The following is a 17,358-nucleotide window of genomic DNA, read 5'->3' as shown; positions in this document are numbered from 1 at the left end:
TTTAGATGGTATTTTTTCTTTTCATCTTGCCTCTGTATAATGCATATTAAAGTTCATAAGTTCAGCGCTGCTTTGTTTACAGCGGAAACCAAGGAAACACTTTAAGCGCCACCTGCTGGCAGAGAGTGAATCTGCGTCTCATTCAGCTCTGCTGTTTCGGTTTCATGCAGATATTTTTTATGCATAGTTTCACAAAACTGAAGTTAAACCCATTCTGTTTTTGCTTCAAATTTAGAAATTATGCAATGTAATTTAGATTAAAAACTGCTCATGTTGCATGTATGCAGCATCTTTGTTTGGATCATGATTAAAATGCAGTGGTTGCCTCTAATTTTACATGGAAAGAGCACAGACAAAGCCTTAGTTTGTTTATATGAAGAGATTTATTTTATTTGTGTTACTTATTTATTTGATTTGGGGCTAGTTTTAAATTTTCAATTTAGTTTTGTTATATACATTTACATAAAATTTAAATTGTGTTATTTAGCAAATGCTTTTATCCAAGGCGACTAACAAATGAGGACAATAGAAGCAATCAAAACCAACAAAAGAGCAATAATTTACAAGTGATAGATTAGTATATTATTATAGTGTTATATTTCAATTTCACAAAGAAACATACAGTATTTTGTCCAAGCAATAATAAAAGAACACATTTAATTTATAATTAGTCTAAAATCACATTTTGTTTAAAAAAAAAAATATCGTGAATCGAATCGTGAGTTGAGTGAATCGTTACATCCCTAATATGCACACATATAATATTTAACAGTTTAAGAAAAAAATTATTATAAATTAGGGCTGTCAGTCGATTATGTTTTGATTAATTAATCACAAAATAAGTTAGACTGAAAATACCCACAAAAAAATATTTAAAGCTATTTTTGTGTTAAATGAGAAAGTATCAAGTAGACATTACAAATTGTAGCTTTAGAAAGAAATATTTTAATTATTTGACTCAACATAAAATGTATTACACATTTAGGCTACAACTGCCTAACAAACTATGGAACACAAAAGAAGATACTTTGAGAAACATCTCAGTATTTTTTGTTCGTACAATGAAAGTCATTAACCAAAACAGCTTTATCACCAACAGTCTTCAAAATACCCTCTTTTATGTTCCACAAAAGAAACGTTTGAAACGACATGAGGGTGAGTAAATGACAATTTAAATTTTTGGGGGTGAACTATTCCTTTAATGTTTTTATTATTATTTTTATTTATTTTTTGTTAATGTAATGATACTATAAATAAGAAACTAAATCTGCCAGCAGGTGGCGGTAAATGTCTACGACATGAGGGTGAGTAAATGACAATTTAAATTTTTGGGGGTGAACTATTCCTTTAATGTTTTTATTATTATTTTTATTTATTTTTTGTTAATGTAATGATACTCTAAATAAGAAACTAAATCTGCCAGCAGGTGGCGGTAAATGTCTTGAGTCATTAATTCGAAGGCTGATTCATTCAGGAATGAAGTAAACGGCTCTCTTTATCTGTGCGTTCCAAATGGGATATATCGCCCTACGAAGGGCACTTCGGAGTGAAAACAATCATGGCCGCCATACTGAAGGGTCATTCCAAACCAAAGTGCTCAAAACTGGCCACTTCAAAGGGCCCTTCAGAATGAAGGATTTTGAAGGATACAACTGATGGACACTTCAGGTTCCCATGATCCTTTGCGCAGATTCTTTGCATGATGACGCCGCCTCTATGTGGGCATGTGATGATGACGCAGAAGGACACGTCAAGAAACAGTTGTTAGGTCCCCTACACCCTTCAAAGCACTCACTCTGAAGGGTAAACCCTTTGAATGGACTAGGGCATAGGGATGAGCCCTTCCGAATGGAACGCAGGATTTGAATGGGGCTTTGAATCATTGGTTCACTCAATTCGCTCAAAACATACTCATTCAGAAACTAAACACCGCGGTGTTGCTCGGAAACGCGCAACAATTCAGCTATGACTTTAACCATATCAAAACCACATAATATTGTGTTTAAAATATAACGCAATATCAACTTATTTACTGAACTGTTGCATAAAATCACATTTGCACTCGTGGTATTCGGACATAAACAGCACTCGTCTGATATTGCTCTCGCTGCTCGTGTAATATCGTATGATATAAATATGAGACAAAAACTCAGAGGGGCATTTTTACACCAATATCTTGAATTTTAGGGCATAACTGCATTTATGGAGTTGCTGCCCTGCATCATATTTGTTAACAGTCAACTGTATGAAATGCAAGATGACGTACAGGTCTGGGGGAGGGGCCAGTGCGTTAACTGCGTTAAAATATTTTAATTGTGTTATTTTTTCATAACTAATTAAATTAACGCGTTAAACTGAATTTTAAATGTTTAATACATATTTAAATAAATATTTATCAATGACATTATCACTGGCTTCATTCATTCGTAGTGAATTCCTCCCTTTGAATAAATCTTTCAATTATTATTCGCTGTTAGTCTTCCCCTCAAATATAGCTCTCAAATCCAGTATGTCAAAGCGCATCTTGTTATGCACAACACAACCCTCTACATTGCGAGTAAATCACTCGCATATGTGACTAAATCTTGCTCTGGGCGACTAAATAATGATGTCTAACATTAGCCATTGGCTAATAAATTCTTAAGATTTTACTCGCCAGTATGTGTGTGAGAGGCGTTCAACACAGATTTTCACTCGATAAACACGCTGACTGAGCGCTTGAGAGTTTCGCTCTCCGTCAAGCGATCACTATTATCTATGACCAACAATATCTTAAACACCACCACCAGTCCTAAGTTCAGTTAAAATGACAAATATGCATTCATTCATGGTGAAGTTTTAGTTCTAATCACTAGTTCTATCATTAAATAGTGCTTAATTATCATAATATCATAATATAATGCTTGATTGGCTGAAGTTAAGAGTGCACATTCAGTTATTTAAGAAGCGGTTCCATTTTACAAAGATAAGTTGATTGGGTGGAATAATGTTTGTGTGTGTGTGTGTGTGTGTACCTACTTAACCATATTTTGGGGACAAATTTGTACCCAAAAGTGAGCAAAACCTGACAAAATCGGCAAAAACCTAAATTTGTGGATGTCCTCATTTGTAAAACTGTTATAAAAATAAAGTAAACTGTTTTTTTTTTTTACTTTTGAAATTGTAAAAATGTAGAAAGTTTTCTGTGAGGGGTAGGGGGGGGTTTAGGTTAAAAAGTATATAACTATCTGTATATAAAACAATCGAAGTCTATGTAATGTCCCCATTTAGATAGCTAAGTAAATGTGTGTGTGTGTGTGTGTAAAATCACCATCAGTCTGGCGAGTAAACAAAACATTTACTAGCCAATGGCGATTATATTGCCAAGGTGTGCGTAGAGGATTGCAACATGTCTATTCCTTTAAAAATCAAATAAGCTATTATTTTAAACATTAAACATTTTTTGATTGGGTGTGATTTTGGTGCTTGGTGTATTATTTTACCTAAAAATGATCTGTACACAATCACTGAACACAGGGCTCCAGACTAACATTTGAGAAAAGTGGCACCAGTGCCACTAAGTTCTACAGATGGTGACGCCAGTTGCAGATTTGGTAGCGCTGGGGGTGGTGTGCGGGATTAATTAAAATATAGATAATTTAATCATAAAATTACTATTGTTTTGCATTAATAAGTGCAGTTACTAATAATAATAATACATGTTCATTTCTTGTTTATTTTTCTTTTGTTTATCGTTTATACAGATCTGACACTGAAGCACTAGGCTTGAGTTAAGATGCACACAATTTACTTTTATTAACAGTAACGGGTGCAAAATCTAATTTTTATATAGAAAAATTATATATTCCACTCTTATTAAATGTACCATTATTCTTCTAGTATATGGAACTGACCAACTTCAGTGATTATGTGTGATTTAGTAGCAAATTGAAAAAAAGTTTGTTTTTCAAGGCACTTTGTGACTTTTCTTACTTCATACACAAAAAAGTGTAAAATTCTGACAAAATCTGATTTCTTGATATTTTATAATAGTGATTTTATAATTTCAAAATATAGAGAAAAAGTAGAAATGGATGACTAATAAGCCAGTAAGTGCTCCTATGTTGCCGTCTACTGGTTATAACTGTGATTTGATGTATTTTTTACATTTTACGTGTTTGTTTACCACAAAATATATTTTGGTCATCCCATTAAAAATAACATTCAAACTGGATCCTTTTAGAGCGTTAAAGTGCTGGAAATAGTTGTCATTGAAAAGTGCTTGAATTTCTCTCTCAAACGGTTGTTTCGAAATTAGAGAAATTCGACTATTTCTACCATAACACCATGGTTATAGTTAACGTTACCGCTTCTGGTTTCCTGATGTATGTCAGTGCTGTTTATAAAAGAGAATTCTGTGCAGAATTTGAATGATTCTCACTAGATCTCGCAGTAACCTTATCATTGTGCGGCGAATTCAAGCGCTTCTCACTGGATCTCGCAACACTGTTGCATTTGTGCAGTAACAGTGTCGCGAAATCAACTTTGGCTCCCGAGTAAAGCTGTTCTGAGCTCGGACAAGTTTGTTTACGTCGCGGTCCGAGCTGATAAATGGTCCACGCTGCCCAACTGAAACGTAGTGTGGTTTAGTTTCGCGTTTTCTTTCTGCAAAACAAATGGCAAAGCTTATGAGTTGGACAATGCGGTGGTTGCACCAGTGCGCTCACAAAACTGAGTTGCACCGGCAGAAAAAATGGTTGCAGTCTGGAGTATATATTCCACTCTTATTAAATGTACCATTATTCTTCTAGTATATGGAACTGACCAACTTCAGTGATTATGTGTGATTTAGTAGCAAATTGAAAAAAAGTTTGTTTTTCAAGGCACTTTGTGACTTTTCTTACTTCATACACAAAAAAGTGTAAAATTCTGACAAAATCTGATTTCTTGATATTTTATAATAGTGATTTTATAATTTCAAAATATAGAGAAAAAGTAGAAATGGATGACTAATAAGCCAGTAAGTGCTCCTATGTTGCCGTCTACTGGTTATAACTGTGATTTGATGTATTTTTTACATTTTACGTGTTTGTTTACCACAAAATATATTTTGGTCATCCCATTAAAAATAACATTCAAACTGGATCCTTTTAGAGCGTTAAAGTGCTGGAAATAGTTGTCATTGAAAAGTGCTTGAATTTCTCTCTCAAACGGTTGTTTCGAAATTAGAGAAATTCGACTATTTCTACCATAACACCATGGTTATAGTTAACGTTACCGCTTCTGGTTTCCTGATGTATGTCAGTGCTGTTTATAAAAGAGAATTCTGTGCAGAATTTGAATGATTCTCACTAGATCTCGCAGTAACCTTATCATTGTGCGGCGAATTCAAGCGCTTCTCACTGGATCTCGCAACACTGTTGCATTTGTGCAGTAACAGTGTCGCGAAATCAACTTTGGCTCCCGAGTAAAGCTGTTCTGAGCTCGGACAAGTTTGTTTACGTCGCGGTCCGAGCTGATAAATGGTCCACGCTGCCCAACTGAAACGTAGTGTGGTTTAGTTTCGCGTTTTCTTTCTGCAAAACAAATGGCAAAGCTTATGAGTTGGACAATGCGGTGGTTGCACCAGTGCGCTCACAAAACTGAGTTGCACCGGCAGAAAAAATGGTTGCAGTCTGGAGCCCTGACTGAACATTTTCAGGAAAACTGTGACCACACATGACCTCATGTGACCTCAAGATTATAGTCTCACCATTTTAAACTGCAAGCCTCAGGTTCAGCTAACAGCACTGACCAGAGTACCAGCAGTTTGACGGACAGTTCGGTAGATCATGCTTGGGAAACTTGTTGGAAGAGTGTCTCAGAACAGAGAGCTCATTGTGTGTGTAGTTTATGTCTGTGTTTGTGTGGTCACAGTAAACTGTGGTGGTGCGGATGTCATTAAGGTTACAGGGGCCTTCCTGGGGGCAGCGACAAGGTGGCTGTTAAGGTGAGGATCGTGTCGTAAAGGCAGCGCAGCCCATGCAGTGAAGGTGCATGGAGGACAGGCCTAAGGTCAGTTTCAGGATGCTGGGGTGGGAGTGCCATGAAGTCAAATATAGAATCCCCAGCATTCTTGAGGCCATACCCACGTGTTTCGAGCTGTTTGGTTTATTCTGAACAATTCGCCACAGAATGTAAATGTCCGCAGAACCATAAAATCCCCGAAAATGACTTAAGGTTTTGGGAAGTCATTTAATGTGTTGCTGCTCAGGGCCGCCCCTCCTGTTGGCCCCCCAAAACAACACTGGGTTCATAGAAGAGTCATGAGAACTCCTCAGAGGGGTGGAAGAGTCAGCAGAAGTACTTACTCCATGCTTGTCAGCCAGATAGTCGAACAGCATACGCCCGTCCCTGGAAGACAAACATTTTGGGGTTAGCAATGGTTTCTTAAGGTTGCAAGAGTGGAAGAAAAAAAAACATTTTCTAAAGGTAAATGTTCTCAGAATAACTCATTTAAGTGGAAATCATATTAAATAAAACAATTTATTTTTTTATAAAAAATATACACATGGGTCAAAGACAAAAAGGGGGTTTCAAGCATAAAATAAGTTAAACACAGCTTTCTTTCTTTTTTCTCCATACATTATAATGTGCCCTGCTTTAATTCAATTTTTGAATCACGCATAAAACAAGAATCATTACATGACATTAAAAGATTAAAGGATCACAGCGCAGCCCCCAAAATACTAATTGCAAATTTAAATATTTAACCATCTTTGCCACTATCGTTTAAACAACTAGGTTTTACCCATTTATCAGCAAGAAGTTATTAATCATTTAAAAAATAATCAAATATAGTATGATCACTTGTTATGTATTTTTAAATAAGCACAAGTCAGAATAAATGTTGTTTTATTTTTACATATATACATATCTGTTATTTAATGACGAAAGAACATTATTTCACATATATTTATATTTTATTTACACAAACGTTATTTGAAACATTAGACATTTTACTTACATGCATTGTGCTTTCTATGTGCATGGATGCGATGTGCAACTCGATGCAGGTAAAGAAATGTACAGTGTGTGTGTATACATATGTACATATATAAAGAAAGACTGAAGCTGTGGCTTAGTGGTAATGTGCACTAGTCTAACACATTGAGCTATGGTGCTAACATGGGCGACAAGTTCAAAACATTTCCTTGTCCCGTCGTCCCTCTTCTTCCCATTACTCCCTGACACATTTCAACTCCCCTCTATGTATTCCAAAAATTAAAGAAAACAGATATGTCTAATGGCCTTCTTCAATAGAGGTATATGATTATTTTTTTCCTCCGCCAGGCAAAAAAAGTCTGATTGTAACAGTTCGTAGTTCGGGAAGGAGGCGGGAACCGGCGAACATTTAAATACTTTAATAATAAAACAAACACAAAATGAAAGTAAAGCGGCAGCCCCTCGCGGACGACTGCCACATCCAAAACACAAAATAAAGTCCAGGCCTGGTCCTCTCTCGTCCAACACTGTCGTCACTCCTCCTTTTATCCTTTCGAAGCTCCTCCGTGGGACTCGAGACCAGTGAGTGGCGCAGGTGTCGTGCATTAGCATTTACTCCACCGGCCTCGCTCCGTTCCCACGGCTCTCGGCCCCGTTCCTCTCGTCACACTGATTACTTGTAATAGCACACATTTCTCAACCAACCTCATGATTCGAGGTATCATTCATATCCGGAGCACAAACTTTGCGGGATGAGTTACAGACCAACATTTAATACTGGGGTTTAGAAAAACCAATAAGCCTAAATATTAGCCTTAGTAAGTATTCTTTAAGAAACACCACTAATTAAAGAAAGAGAGAAAGGTAATGAAGAAATGAAACAAACATTCTGCTCACCAGGTGAGATGGAGTAAGAATTTACTTCTACTGGTACATATCATTGAGTTTTGGCAAAATGCTCGGCACGGGGTCTGGTAAGCATGCTTACCACACGACCACCTCCGCCAAATGTGGCCGGCCTCTGAAGAATTCGGCAAACGAAGCCATGCGTCACTGCGTGCTCCAGACAGAAAGAGGAGGTTGCACGTTTATTTTATTTGTGGGGAGGTTCAAAGGCTGTTTATAAAGGCATTCTCCTGCAGAACTGCTTCTGTTCCATTATATTATCATCTGACAGATGCTGGGACTCTGGGTGGAGACAAGCCACCTCCTTAAGCAGTGTCCTAACAGCGACAAGTAATAAACTATCTTCTCCATGTAAATCAGATTTTACTGACCTAACTAGCCACAAGAAGCAGCAATACATTTCTGTAATTGTCTGACTTATATTTCTACAACGGCATGCTGGCTAGTCCCGCCCTATGTGAAATCTCATTGGTCTAAAATCCCATTCCACATAAGCGAGCAATAGTTCAACTTTAAATGTAAACTGTTATTTACTCACCCTCATGTCAATCGTAATGACTCATGTGAAACAAAAGGTTATTTATAGCTGAATGTAACACTCCTGAACAATGTTCCTGACAGATTTCCAAACATGATATCACCTGTTTATAGCATCTGCCCCATGAGCGACACTGTCAAAGAGCTGATCCAGTAAACATCCAACGACGTGGTTTAAAAGAAACATGTCACACACGAGCAGCTATTAACAAATAAAAGAACAAATAAAGACGAGTCCTGATCTGCACTTCCTCGTGGTCGTCTCGGCCTGTGAAACTCCAGACACCGAAAAATGCCCTCCGAAACCCGAAATATTCAGATCGAACAAGTAAACTTCAAAGTCGCTTGTTAATGAAGAGCAGACATCCACTTGAGTGGGTTAATTAAGACTGTGCCTGGTTCTAACGCCACAAACTTAATCCTGAACTGTGATAAAAGCATGTTTTGGAGAAACGAAACGCAAACTGGTCTTTAAAAATGTCTAGGGAAGGCAATGCCACCTACTGAGATTTCTCACTGTAGAGACACCACAAACACACAGCGGTAGCCTGATAAAACATAGAAGCTCGGTGCGGTATTAGCGCTAGTCAAAGCGAGCAATTAAACAACTACTAAGTACAGATCGTGGCCTCAGCTCCTGCCTCTACTTTAGCCTCTTGGCGGGGCCCAAAAGATTCACACACTGAACAGAGACACAAAACAGAGATACAAAACAGCTACAAGTAATTAGCGACAATTGCTATGGCACACAAATTTGAAACGAATTTCAACAAACCCCCAACCTCAAGTATTAAACTTTGGAGAATACATTGTGGTTTACGCTAAAGATATGAATGATGCCTCAATTTGTGCAGCTTTTTGAGGAGCGATATAAACAATTACTTAAGATGTGGAGTATAGAATCGCAGTAAGAACAACACAGAACACACTAACAACTGCAATACAACACTCTGGCATCATAGTGTTTTTGCAGAAGGAAATACCACTAATTTTCTTTAGGATATGTAAAAAATCTAGTTTACAGAAATCTAGTTTCTACACTAAATCTGCCAAGCTTAATTTAATAGACCCATAAATGCCTAAAAATGTGCTCTATGTCAAAGGTACTGGTATAAAAATCACCCAAATTAACAACACTAATCTTTAGAGAAGGGCTGAACGATTAATTGCATTTGCGATAATATCGCGATATGAAAAAACTCAATTTTTCAATCGCAGAGGCTGCGATTACACTCGGTCATGTGACATGCGAGAGTAAAGAGGTGTGTTCGACTTGAAGATCGATCAGTGTATAACATCAAAATACGGCGAGAGAAAGCATAAGTTGACATCCACGCTCTCTTATAGCTCTCGCAGTACTACTTTGATGACACACACCCATCGGTCTAAGCAGCGCTGCTTCAAGTCGAGCGCGGGCCATCAGCAGAAAAAGAAAATGAATAAAACAGTAAACAGCCAAAAGACGTAATTAGAATGGGAGATGGATCAGTTTGTGAAAGCGAAGAGGAAAGCCATAGATGAAGTTGCACAGACCCAGGCAGGTGCTGGTCATTTAAAAGCTAAATGCAGAAAATAGGACTAGGCATATCTTGCTCTCGGCTTCACTCAACCTTGTCTATACCTGACGCTACAGTTTTCGCATCGCGCCACAACAGCTCTACACTGGACATGACAAAGCGACTGTTGCAAATCATTTTAACTTTGTGTCAGTACGTCATAGATAGAACAAGGCATCAGTTTAATGTCGGGTTTTGTCGTGCCGCATCGCATCCAGTGTACACAGCGACACTGATTATAGGGGTTCTATTGTATTTTGCCTCTCGTGTCCGGTGTAGACACGGTGTTTAATGTCGTTGGTGAGGAGGAAAGCCTGTGTGTGTCCTATGCCTTAGCGGACAGCAAGAAACCCACAAAAAATAAATAACAGAGAGAGAATAATAATAATAACAGTTATTCTCTCTATGCTATTATTCAATGTTTCAAGTGATGCAAGTGTTTTTTTCCTTGTAGGTTTTTTAAATTAAAAAAAGCATTAATTTTTCATAATGTTTAGTGAAATTATTTGGTAGTCTGAGGTGGGATGGGGATTCGGGAAAGGGGGGGGGGCAGATTTTTTGATAGGTTTAAAGGAGGGTGCGACCAAAAAAGTTTGAGAACCACTGGTCTAAAGTTAAAAGACAGTGTTTAGTGCAGTCCACATGTGACTTTGAATTACCTAAAGTAGTGTGGCAAATCAACAGATTTGTTTTTATATTTCTGCAATCTACTTTAGTTTGTGTGATTTGTTACTGACTTTCATATTAATGTTTACACCAGGATTATTTGTAAGTGCTTTATGTTGTCAATTATTACATGCTTACAAGGTTGGAAGTTCAACAAATCAGTCAATATACTACTGTGATTGTAGTTGTTAAATAAAAATGGCATTCATATCAAATCATGCATCATCTAATTTCATCATAACATATAGGCCTGGCCTACAGAAAAGAACATTTATGTTTAATCTATCTAATAGTGTGTTGATCATACTATACAATGATTTATAGCTTGTCTTTGTTGAATAATACAGAACATAAAGAGCTTTACAAAAATAATTGCATATTAAATCACAATATTGGAAAAAATAAATTTTTTAAATCGCAATTAGATTATTTTCCAAAATCGTTTAGCCCTACTTTAGAGTAACAAATGGTCAAATAAACAGCAAATGTAAAATATATATTAATATCAACAAAGTAATAGTGATAAAAACACTCACTGACCTTTATTTATTTTTTTACTTACTGTTTTGAATAATTACTTTAATGTTAAAGGCACAATACGTAAGTTTTTTTTTTATTAAAATATCCAAAAACCACTAGAACAGTGTTATATATTTTGCTGACTTGTGTACTTACACTATCCCAAATGTTTCGAAGAATGTTTTAAATCGCAATTAGATTATTTTCCAAAATCGTTTAGCCCTACTTTAGAGTAACAAATGGTCAAATAAACAGCAAATGTAAAATATATATTAATATCAACAAAGTAATAGTGATAAAAACACTCACTGACCTTTATTTATTTTTTTACTTACTGTTTTGAATAATTACTTAAATGTTAAAGGCACAATACGTAAGTTTTTTTTTATTAAAATATCCAAAAACCACTAGAACAGTGTTATATATTTTGCTGACTTGTGTACTTACACTATCCCAAATGTTTCGAAGAATGTTTAAATCCAGAGAAATAAGCAATTTTAACTAGTGACAGCGGCCTCATTTTGCTTCGACGGCTTTCCGCCTCACCCTGCTTCATACTACGACGTTAATAAATCTTTAATACATTAGCTCATCCATGAACATGATTTCTGCCCGAGTCCCATCGGACTGCTTCAGCTGTGGGGATGAAGACGACAACTCCCATGATTCCACACTCAGTCACAGCGTCATCTAACTACACCTTTGTTTCTTTGTTAGTTTTGAATATGCGCCCTCTAGTGGCAAAAAAATTACATATTGTGCTTTTAATAAACAATTAAAAGATGCATGTCATTGTATTTTGATTTGCCATTCCAGTTGTTAATTTATATTAATATTTAATTTATACAGTTTTTCTGGGTTCATTAATTAATGTAAATCTAATCATCACTCAAATCATAAAAATTTACAATTTAAATCATTTTAATGAATGAACGAATGAACAAACAAACGAACGAACAAACGAACAAACAAACGAACAAACGAACAAACGAACTTGTTGACCTGCATATCATGCGGCCATTAATCAACATCAGAGAATCATGGGCATGCATGTGTTGTTAAATGATTGAAATATTTACTTAAATTCTCAGAGGTACTTTAAGTAAATATTTTAGGCCAAAGAGGTTCAGCTAACAAAAATAAGCTTGGAAATCCCTGGCATAGAGCATCGGCAGAGATTCAAATATTTGAACTCTTTGACATTTAAGAGCTATACCGGTCTCAAGAGCAGGCCTAAATCACATCAAATACAGTGGATAAACCGGCCACTAAGTCAATGCTATGCTGTCTCTTCTGTCTAGGTTTGATGGCGACTGATTGAGAGCAGAGCAATGTCTTTTCAATCCAACAATCAACAAGAATCCACTGTTACTAACCCAGCAAATCCCTCCAACTGCTAATGGAGACGACTATTTGAGTATATCTCTACTGCCTACAGTGATCAGTGTAACAACCTTCTTTTAATTTATTAAAAACATCTCTAATCCCTAATACACCACATATTAAAACCTGAAACATCTAGATTGGCTGGCGGTTAGAAATAAGCAATATCCATCAAAGAAAAGCAAGCACTGGATGAGGACTGAGTTTAACCAAAATATTTTAATTATGGCAAAGTCAGCATCAGAAAAAAATCAAAAAAAGTAGCCTCCGTGAAACTCACCGCAGGATGCTCTAGCATTCTGCTCTTCTGAAATTTGCAGAATGAAACCATATACTTATCCACATGGCAATTTCAATCAAATACAAACTGATTGTGATTACAAATGCCCGCTGATGTTCTGCCATCCACTTAATTAAACGGCACTTAAGCCCAACCTTCCAGAAAAAGAGCCACAAATGTTCTGTTTGGAGTATCGTCTAGCATCGAGCAGGGCTCCATCCCACATCCCTGAGGACTGTCTTGTCTAAACTGTGCAATTGAACACTGTTCAACTTACATTAGATGAACAAGAAAATAAGTAAAGTACCATCTTAGATGTTGCTTGGAATAGAAAATGACTAAACTACTGTCACAACATTTAAAAGATTCTCCACGGTCTTCCAGTAAAAACCGCAGACAAGTAAAGGTCTACACAATCTACTGTAAAGTACAGAAAGGTCGCTTTTAATTTCAAGCCAACCACAATACACCCTAAAGCGTGTACTAAATACCTCATTGGTAGATGAGCCAAAGTAACAGACTTTGGGGCATCTGTTTGGTCAAGCACATCTGGATACAGAAATGAGCCACAAAAGAGCATTGCTTGACACCAAAAATTAAATAAATAGTTCAGCAGAACTGAAAAAAAAAAGATTTAAAAAAATTATATTTAAACAAAAAACTTATATAATAATAACATTTAGTCTGACTGTCAAGTAATGCTTTTTGCTTTGAATATAATACAAAAAAAAACATTCATTTCTTGAAATCTCATATGAGGAGATAACCTAATCGCAATCTAAACAGATGTGTTAAAGGAACATCTTCCAAACAGCTTATGCATACTGATATTTAGATACACAGGTACAGCAATAAACCATTTTAATAAATACAATGACAAGACAAAGTATGTGACAGAAACGACTGAAGAGTTAGACTATTAGTATGCGTTTAATTTCAACATTTACCTTGTTGACTGCATCTGCCTCATTGTCTCTGGGTCCTCAAACACTTTCACAATGGGCTCGGTCTCAGATTGCAGTTGTTTCAGTTGAGCCACAACTTCAGTCCTCTTTCCTCGAAGAGCTGCAAAAGATTTAAATTGACATAAATCTCATGAAGTCAACTCGCATGCATCACACTAGGCATCTTTCATCGCAGAAGAGCATTAGAAGTTAATCCACTCACAGATGGGTATTTCTTTGTCAGGAAATAAATTCCTGTATACATCCATGGCAAAGTCCACCATGTTGGTGTCACTGAGGAGATTCAGCTTTCCATGGAGGAGCTCGTTCTCATTGTAGATCTAAAAAAAACAGTGATGGAAACATCATCAGTACATTCAGAACGGAAGATATTTGCTGACTTTTATAACATCTATTTCTGCCAATGCAGAAATGTTATTCTTGTTGCAACAAACTGTAACGGCTATAATGTAACTTCAATTCATGAACACACTTTTACTGACACACACACATATATACATACATAACATATATATATATATATACTATAGTTTAAATGATCAAATGTACTCAACTGTGCTCAACACTTCTAGAAAGCAATACAGTTCAAATAAGTACTAATAATCGAATAAAATAAAGTTAGAAAAAATGAAAACAGTTAGGTTTTATAATAGAAAACATACTCTACAGAAAAGCAGAACAGAATACATGTAAATAAAATACAATTTTATTCATAAAACCTGACTACTCTTTGCTAATAGAATATGATAGAATAAAGATAACAAAAGATAACTAATAACTGCAATAATTGTCAAATAGAACGTAATAAAAACAGAATGGAATGTAAAGAATAAAATAGAATTCATTAACTTATTATCCTAGTCCGTGCTAATAGTATATAATAGAATAAAGATAACAAATAAAACAGAATACAATAGAATTGGAAAATAATTAGGTGCAATATTTACCCCATAGACTGTATAAAAACATACCCTATTGTAAAATAGAGCAGAATAGAACAGAACAGAATAAATGTAAAGAATAAAATAGAATTTTATTAATAAAATGTATTTCACTAAGTTATTTTCATACTCTGTGCTAGAATATAATAAAGATAACAAATAAAACAGAATACAATATTTTCGTAATAAAATGTACTCAATCTGCACTCCTAAGAATAAAGTTAAATAAAACAAATAAATATAAAGTTGAACACAATTGAATATAATTTGGTTTAATAATTACTTTAATTTTCAAATTACATTTAAAGAATAAAATATATTTTTACTAATACAATTTACTTGACTACTCTGCACTAGAATATTTGAACAAAAATAAAATAGTAAAAGTTTAATTTTTGTACACACAAATAATAAAATAGAAATTGTACTAAACTGTACTCTATGTATAGAATAGAATATAGCAGAACAATCTCTCCTAAGTGTGCAATACTCTGGTATTTATTTGTAAAGTTAAATAGGAGCTATGCTTATAAACCTTTCAAGACTCTATAATTTGACAGCAGAATTGATACAATAAAACATTTTATCATTAAGACTACTTTTGAAAAATTAATTCTGAGGCCAAATTGCTCTGGTTTCTCCTGTTTCAACCAGCCAATCATTTTAATGAAGGAGGCCCCCGGAGCACAGCGTTGGAAAATCCACGTTTACCCGCTCCACCAAACAAGACTGAGGCTAGAAGAGTCAGAGACAGCGAGCAAGATGAAAATTCACTCTTTAGTTCTCTTGCATGTATTTAAACTTGAATCAAGCTAAATTCATATACAAAACCGTTCTATTATAGCATGAGTGCATGTTTCTTTGAGGCAACCTATTTGTGACACATGAGGAAATGGAGAAATAATATTTCCTGAAGATTGACACATGAGCTAATACTCCAGAACATATGAAACCGTTGCTTATTAATATTTGTGGTTATAGACCTTGACAAAAAAACCACCAGTGACTAACACAAGCCACCAAAACACCTTTGAAGAGCAGGCTGCAGATTTCAAGTCTAGGTGACGCTGGTGACCCATAATTTACGTAATGCAAACGCAAGCGGACACGAAAAAAAGTTTTCTTGGCGTTGATACCTCCAACAGGTCATTTCAACACAAATAGAGCCATTTATAAAGAGGAACTGTGTTTTACAGTGAATCATACCAAATTGTGGCTTTGTTAATGCACGGGAAACTGTGAGCGCTAAGGTGATTAAATCACTGATGTTCCTTTGAGGGAAACGTACCCATTGCTCCGGAAAAATAGAGACCTTTCTGCATTTGCAATTGGATGAAGTTAGTAAACCCAAATCCCTCTGGATCTTTAAAGTCAGTTTCTTAAAAGGAGGCCTAAATCTAACCTACATTTTTATAACCTTATTTGACTGACTGCTCATGGTTGAAGGTCTGCATTTCCCTGCAAAGTGCTGCAAATCCATTTTAATGTAAAAAATGGACTCAATTAATATATTTGCAAAAGTATCTCCCTTGATGTTTTTGGACATACAGTGTTTATGTAGATGGAAATGGATGGTTTAAATGTCTGTGGTAGACAGTAAAATGTTTGCAGGAAAAGTTCTGATTGCCCCAGATGTTGTTGCTTCTTTTTTACAACTCTTCTGTCTGGAAACTACACTATGCAGATGCTCCACAACACATTGGAGAAAAGTGGTGGGTATGACCACAAAAATAATAATTTGCACAATTAAGTATTCCACTCCGAGTGCACACGCACACATGTACATCTTTCTTCCTTTCACTATCATAAACCTCAAGCCTCAAAATAAAAAAAACAGCACCTTACATAAGAATTGTAAGTAAAATGATTTCTGCATTTTGTTTTAAATCAGTCAAACTTTACCATTACACATAGAGGCTTACAGTTTTACATGACTATGTATGGCCATGTATAAAAGCTCTGGTACTGTGTTCAACCGAGTGAACACAACTTTGAAAGAAAGAAAGAAAGAAAGAAAGAAAGAAAGAAAGAAAGAAAGAAATCATGAAAGAAAGAAAGAAAGAAAGAAATCATTGAACATTACATTATATAATGTCGCAATAAGTAAATAACAAATAAATAAATAAAACATTGCGTTATGCCACTTCACAATATATAAATAAAAAAGTAAATAAGTGAAATGTTTTTATACAGTTTCACAATAAATAAATAAATAAAACAATGAACAAAAACATTATGAAAGCAAAACAGTGAACACTGTTATACCACTTCACAAAATAAATAAATAATAAAAGTAAAACATTGTTAAACCAGTTCACAGTAAGTAAACAAACAAATACATAAATAGAGCAAAACATTAAACATTGCATTATACCATATATGTATATAAGCAAAATAGTGTTATACCACTTCACAATAAACACATATGAAAGAAAGAAAGAAAGAAAGAAAGAAAGAAAGAAAGAAAGAAAGAAAGAAAGAAAGAAAGAAAGAAAGAAAGAAAGAAAGAAAGAAAGAAAGAAAGAAAGAAAGAAAGAAAGAAAGAAAGAAAGAAAGAAAGAAAGAAAGAAAGAAAGAAAGAAAGAAAGAAAGAAAGAAAGAAAGAAAGAAAGAAAGAAAGAAAGAAAGAAAGAAAGAAAGAA

At 35.3% G+C, this 17,358-nt stretch overlaps 1 protein-coding gene across 1 annotated transcript in view; it reads right to left on the bottom strand.

The window, feature by feature from the left end:
* LOC107600648 (eukaryotic translation initiation factor 3 subunit E-A-like) overlaps positions 1-16,008 on the bottom strand; it is a 59,336-nt gene extending 43,328 nt beyond the window's left edge. Inside the window, exons 1-5 of the mRNA XM_016292594.1 lie at positions 16,005-16,008; positions 15,056-15,069; positions 13,978-14,095; positions 13,758-13,875; positions 6,330-6,372 (exon numbers count right to left, since the gene is read on the bottom strand). Of these exons, the coding sequence (XP_016148080.1) occupies positions 6,330-6,372; positions 13,758-13,875; positions 13,978-14,095; positions 15,056-15,069; positions 16,005-16,008 (297 nt within the window). The remainder of the gene's footprint in view (positions 1-6,329; positions 6,373-13,757; positions 13,876-13,977; positions 14,096-15,055; positions 15,070-16,004) is intronic.
* Positions 16,009-17,358: the final 1,350 nt, after the last annotated feature.

This window comes from Sinocyclocheilus grahami, unplaced genomic scaffold (assembly GCF_001515645.1).
Source record: "Sinocyclocheilus grahami isolate Dianchi unplaced genomic scaffold, SAMN03320097.WGS_v1.1 scaffold288.1, whole genome shotgun sequence".
Taxonomy (NCBI): Eukaryota; Metazoa; Chordata; class Actinopteri; order Cypriniformes; family Cyprinidae; genus Sinocyclocheilus; species Sinocyclocheilus grahami.
Note: the sequence above shows the minus strand (reverse complement) of the source record. Positions and strands in the feature narration are given on the sequence as shown.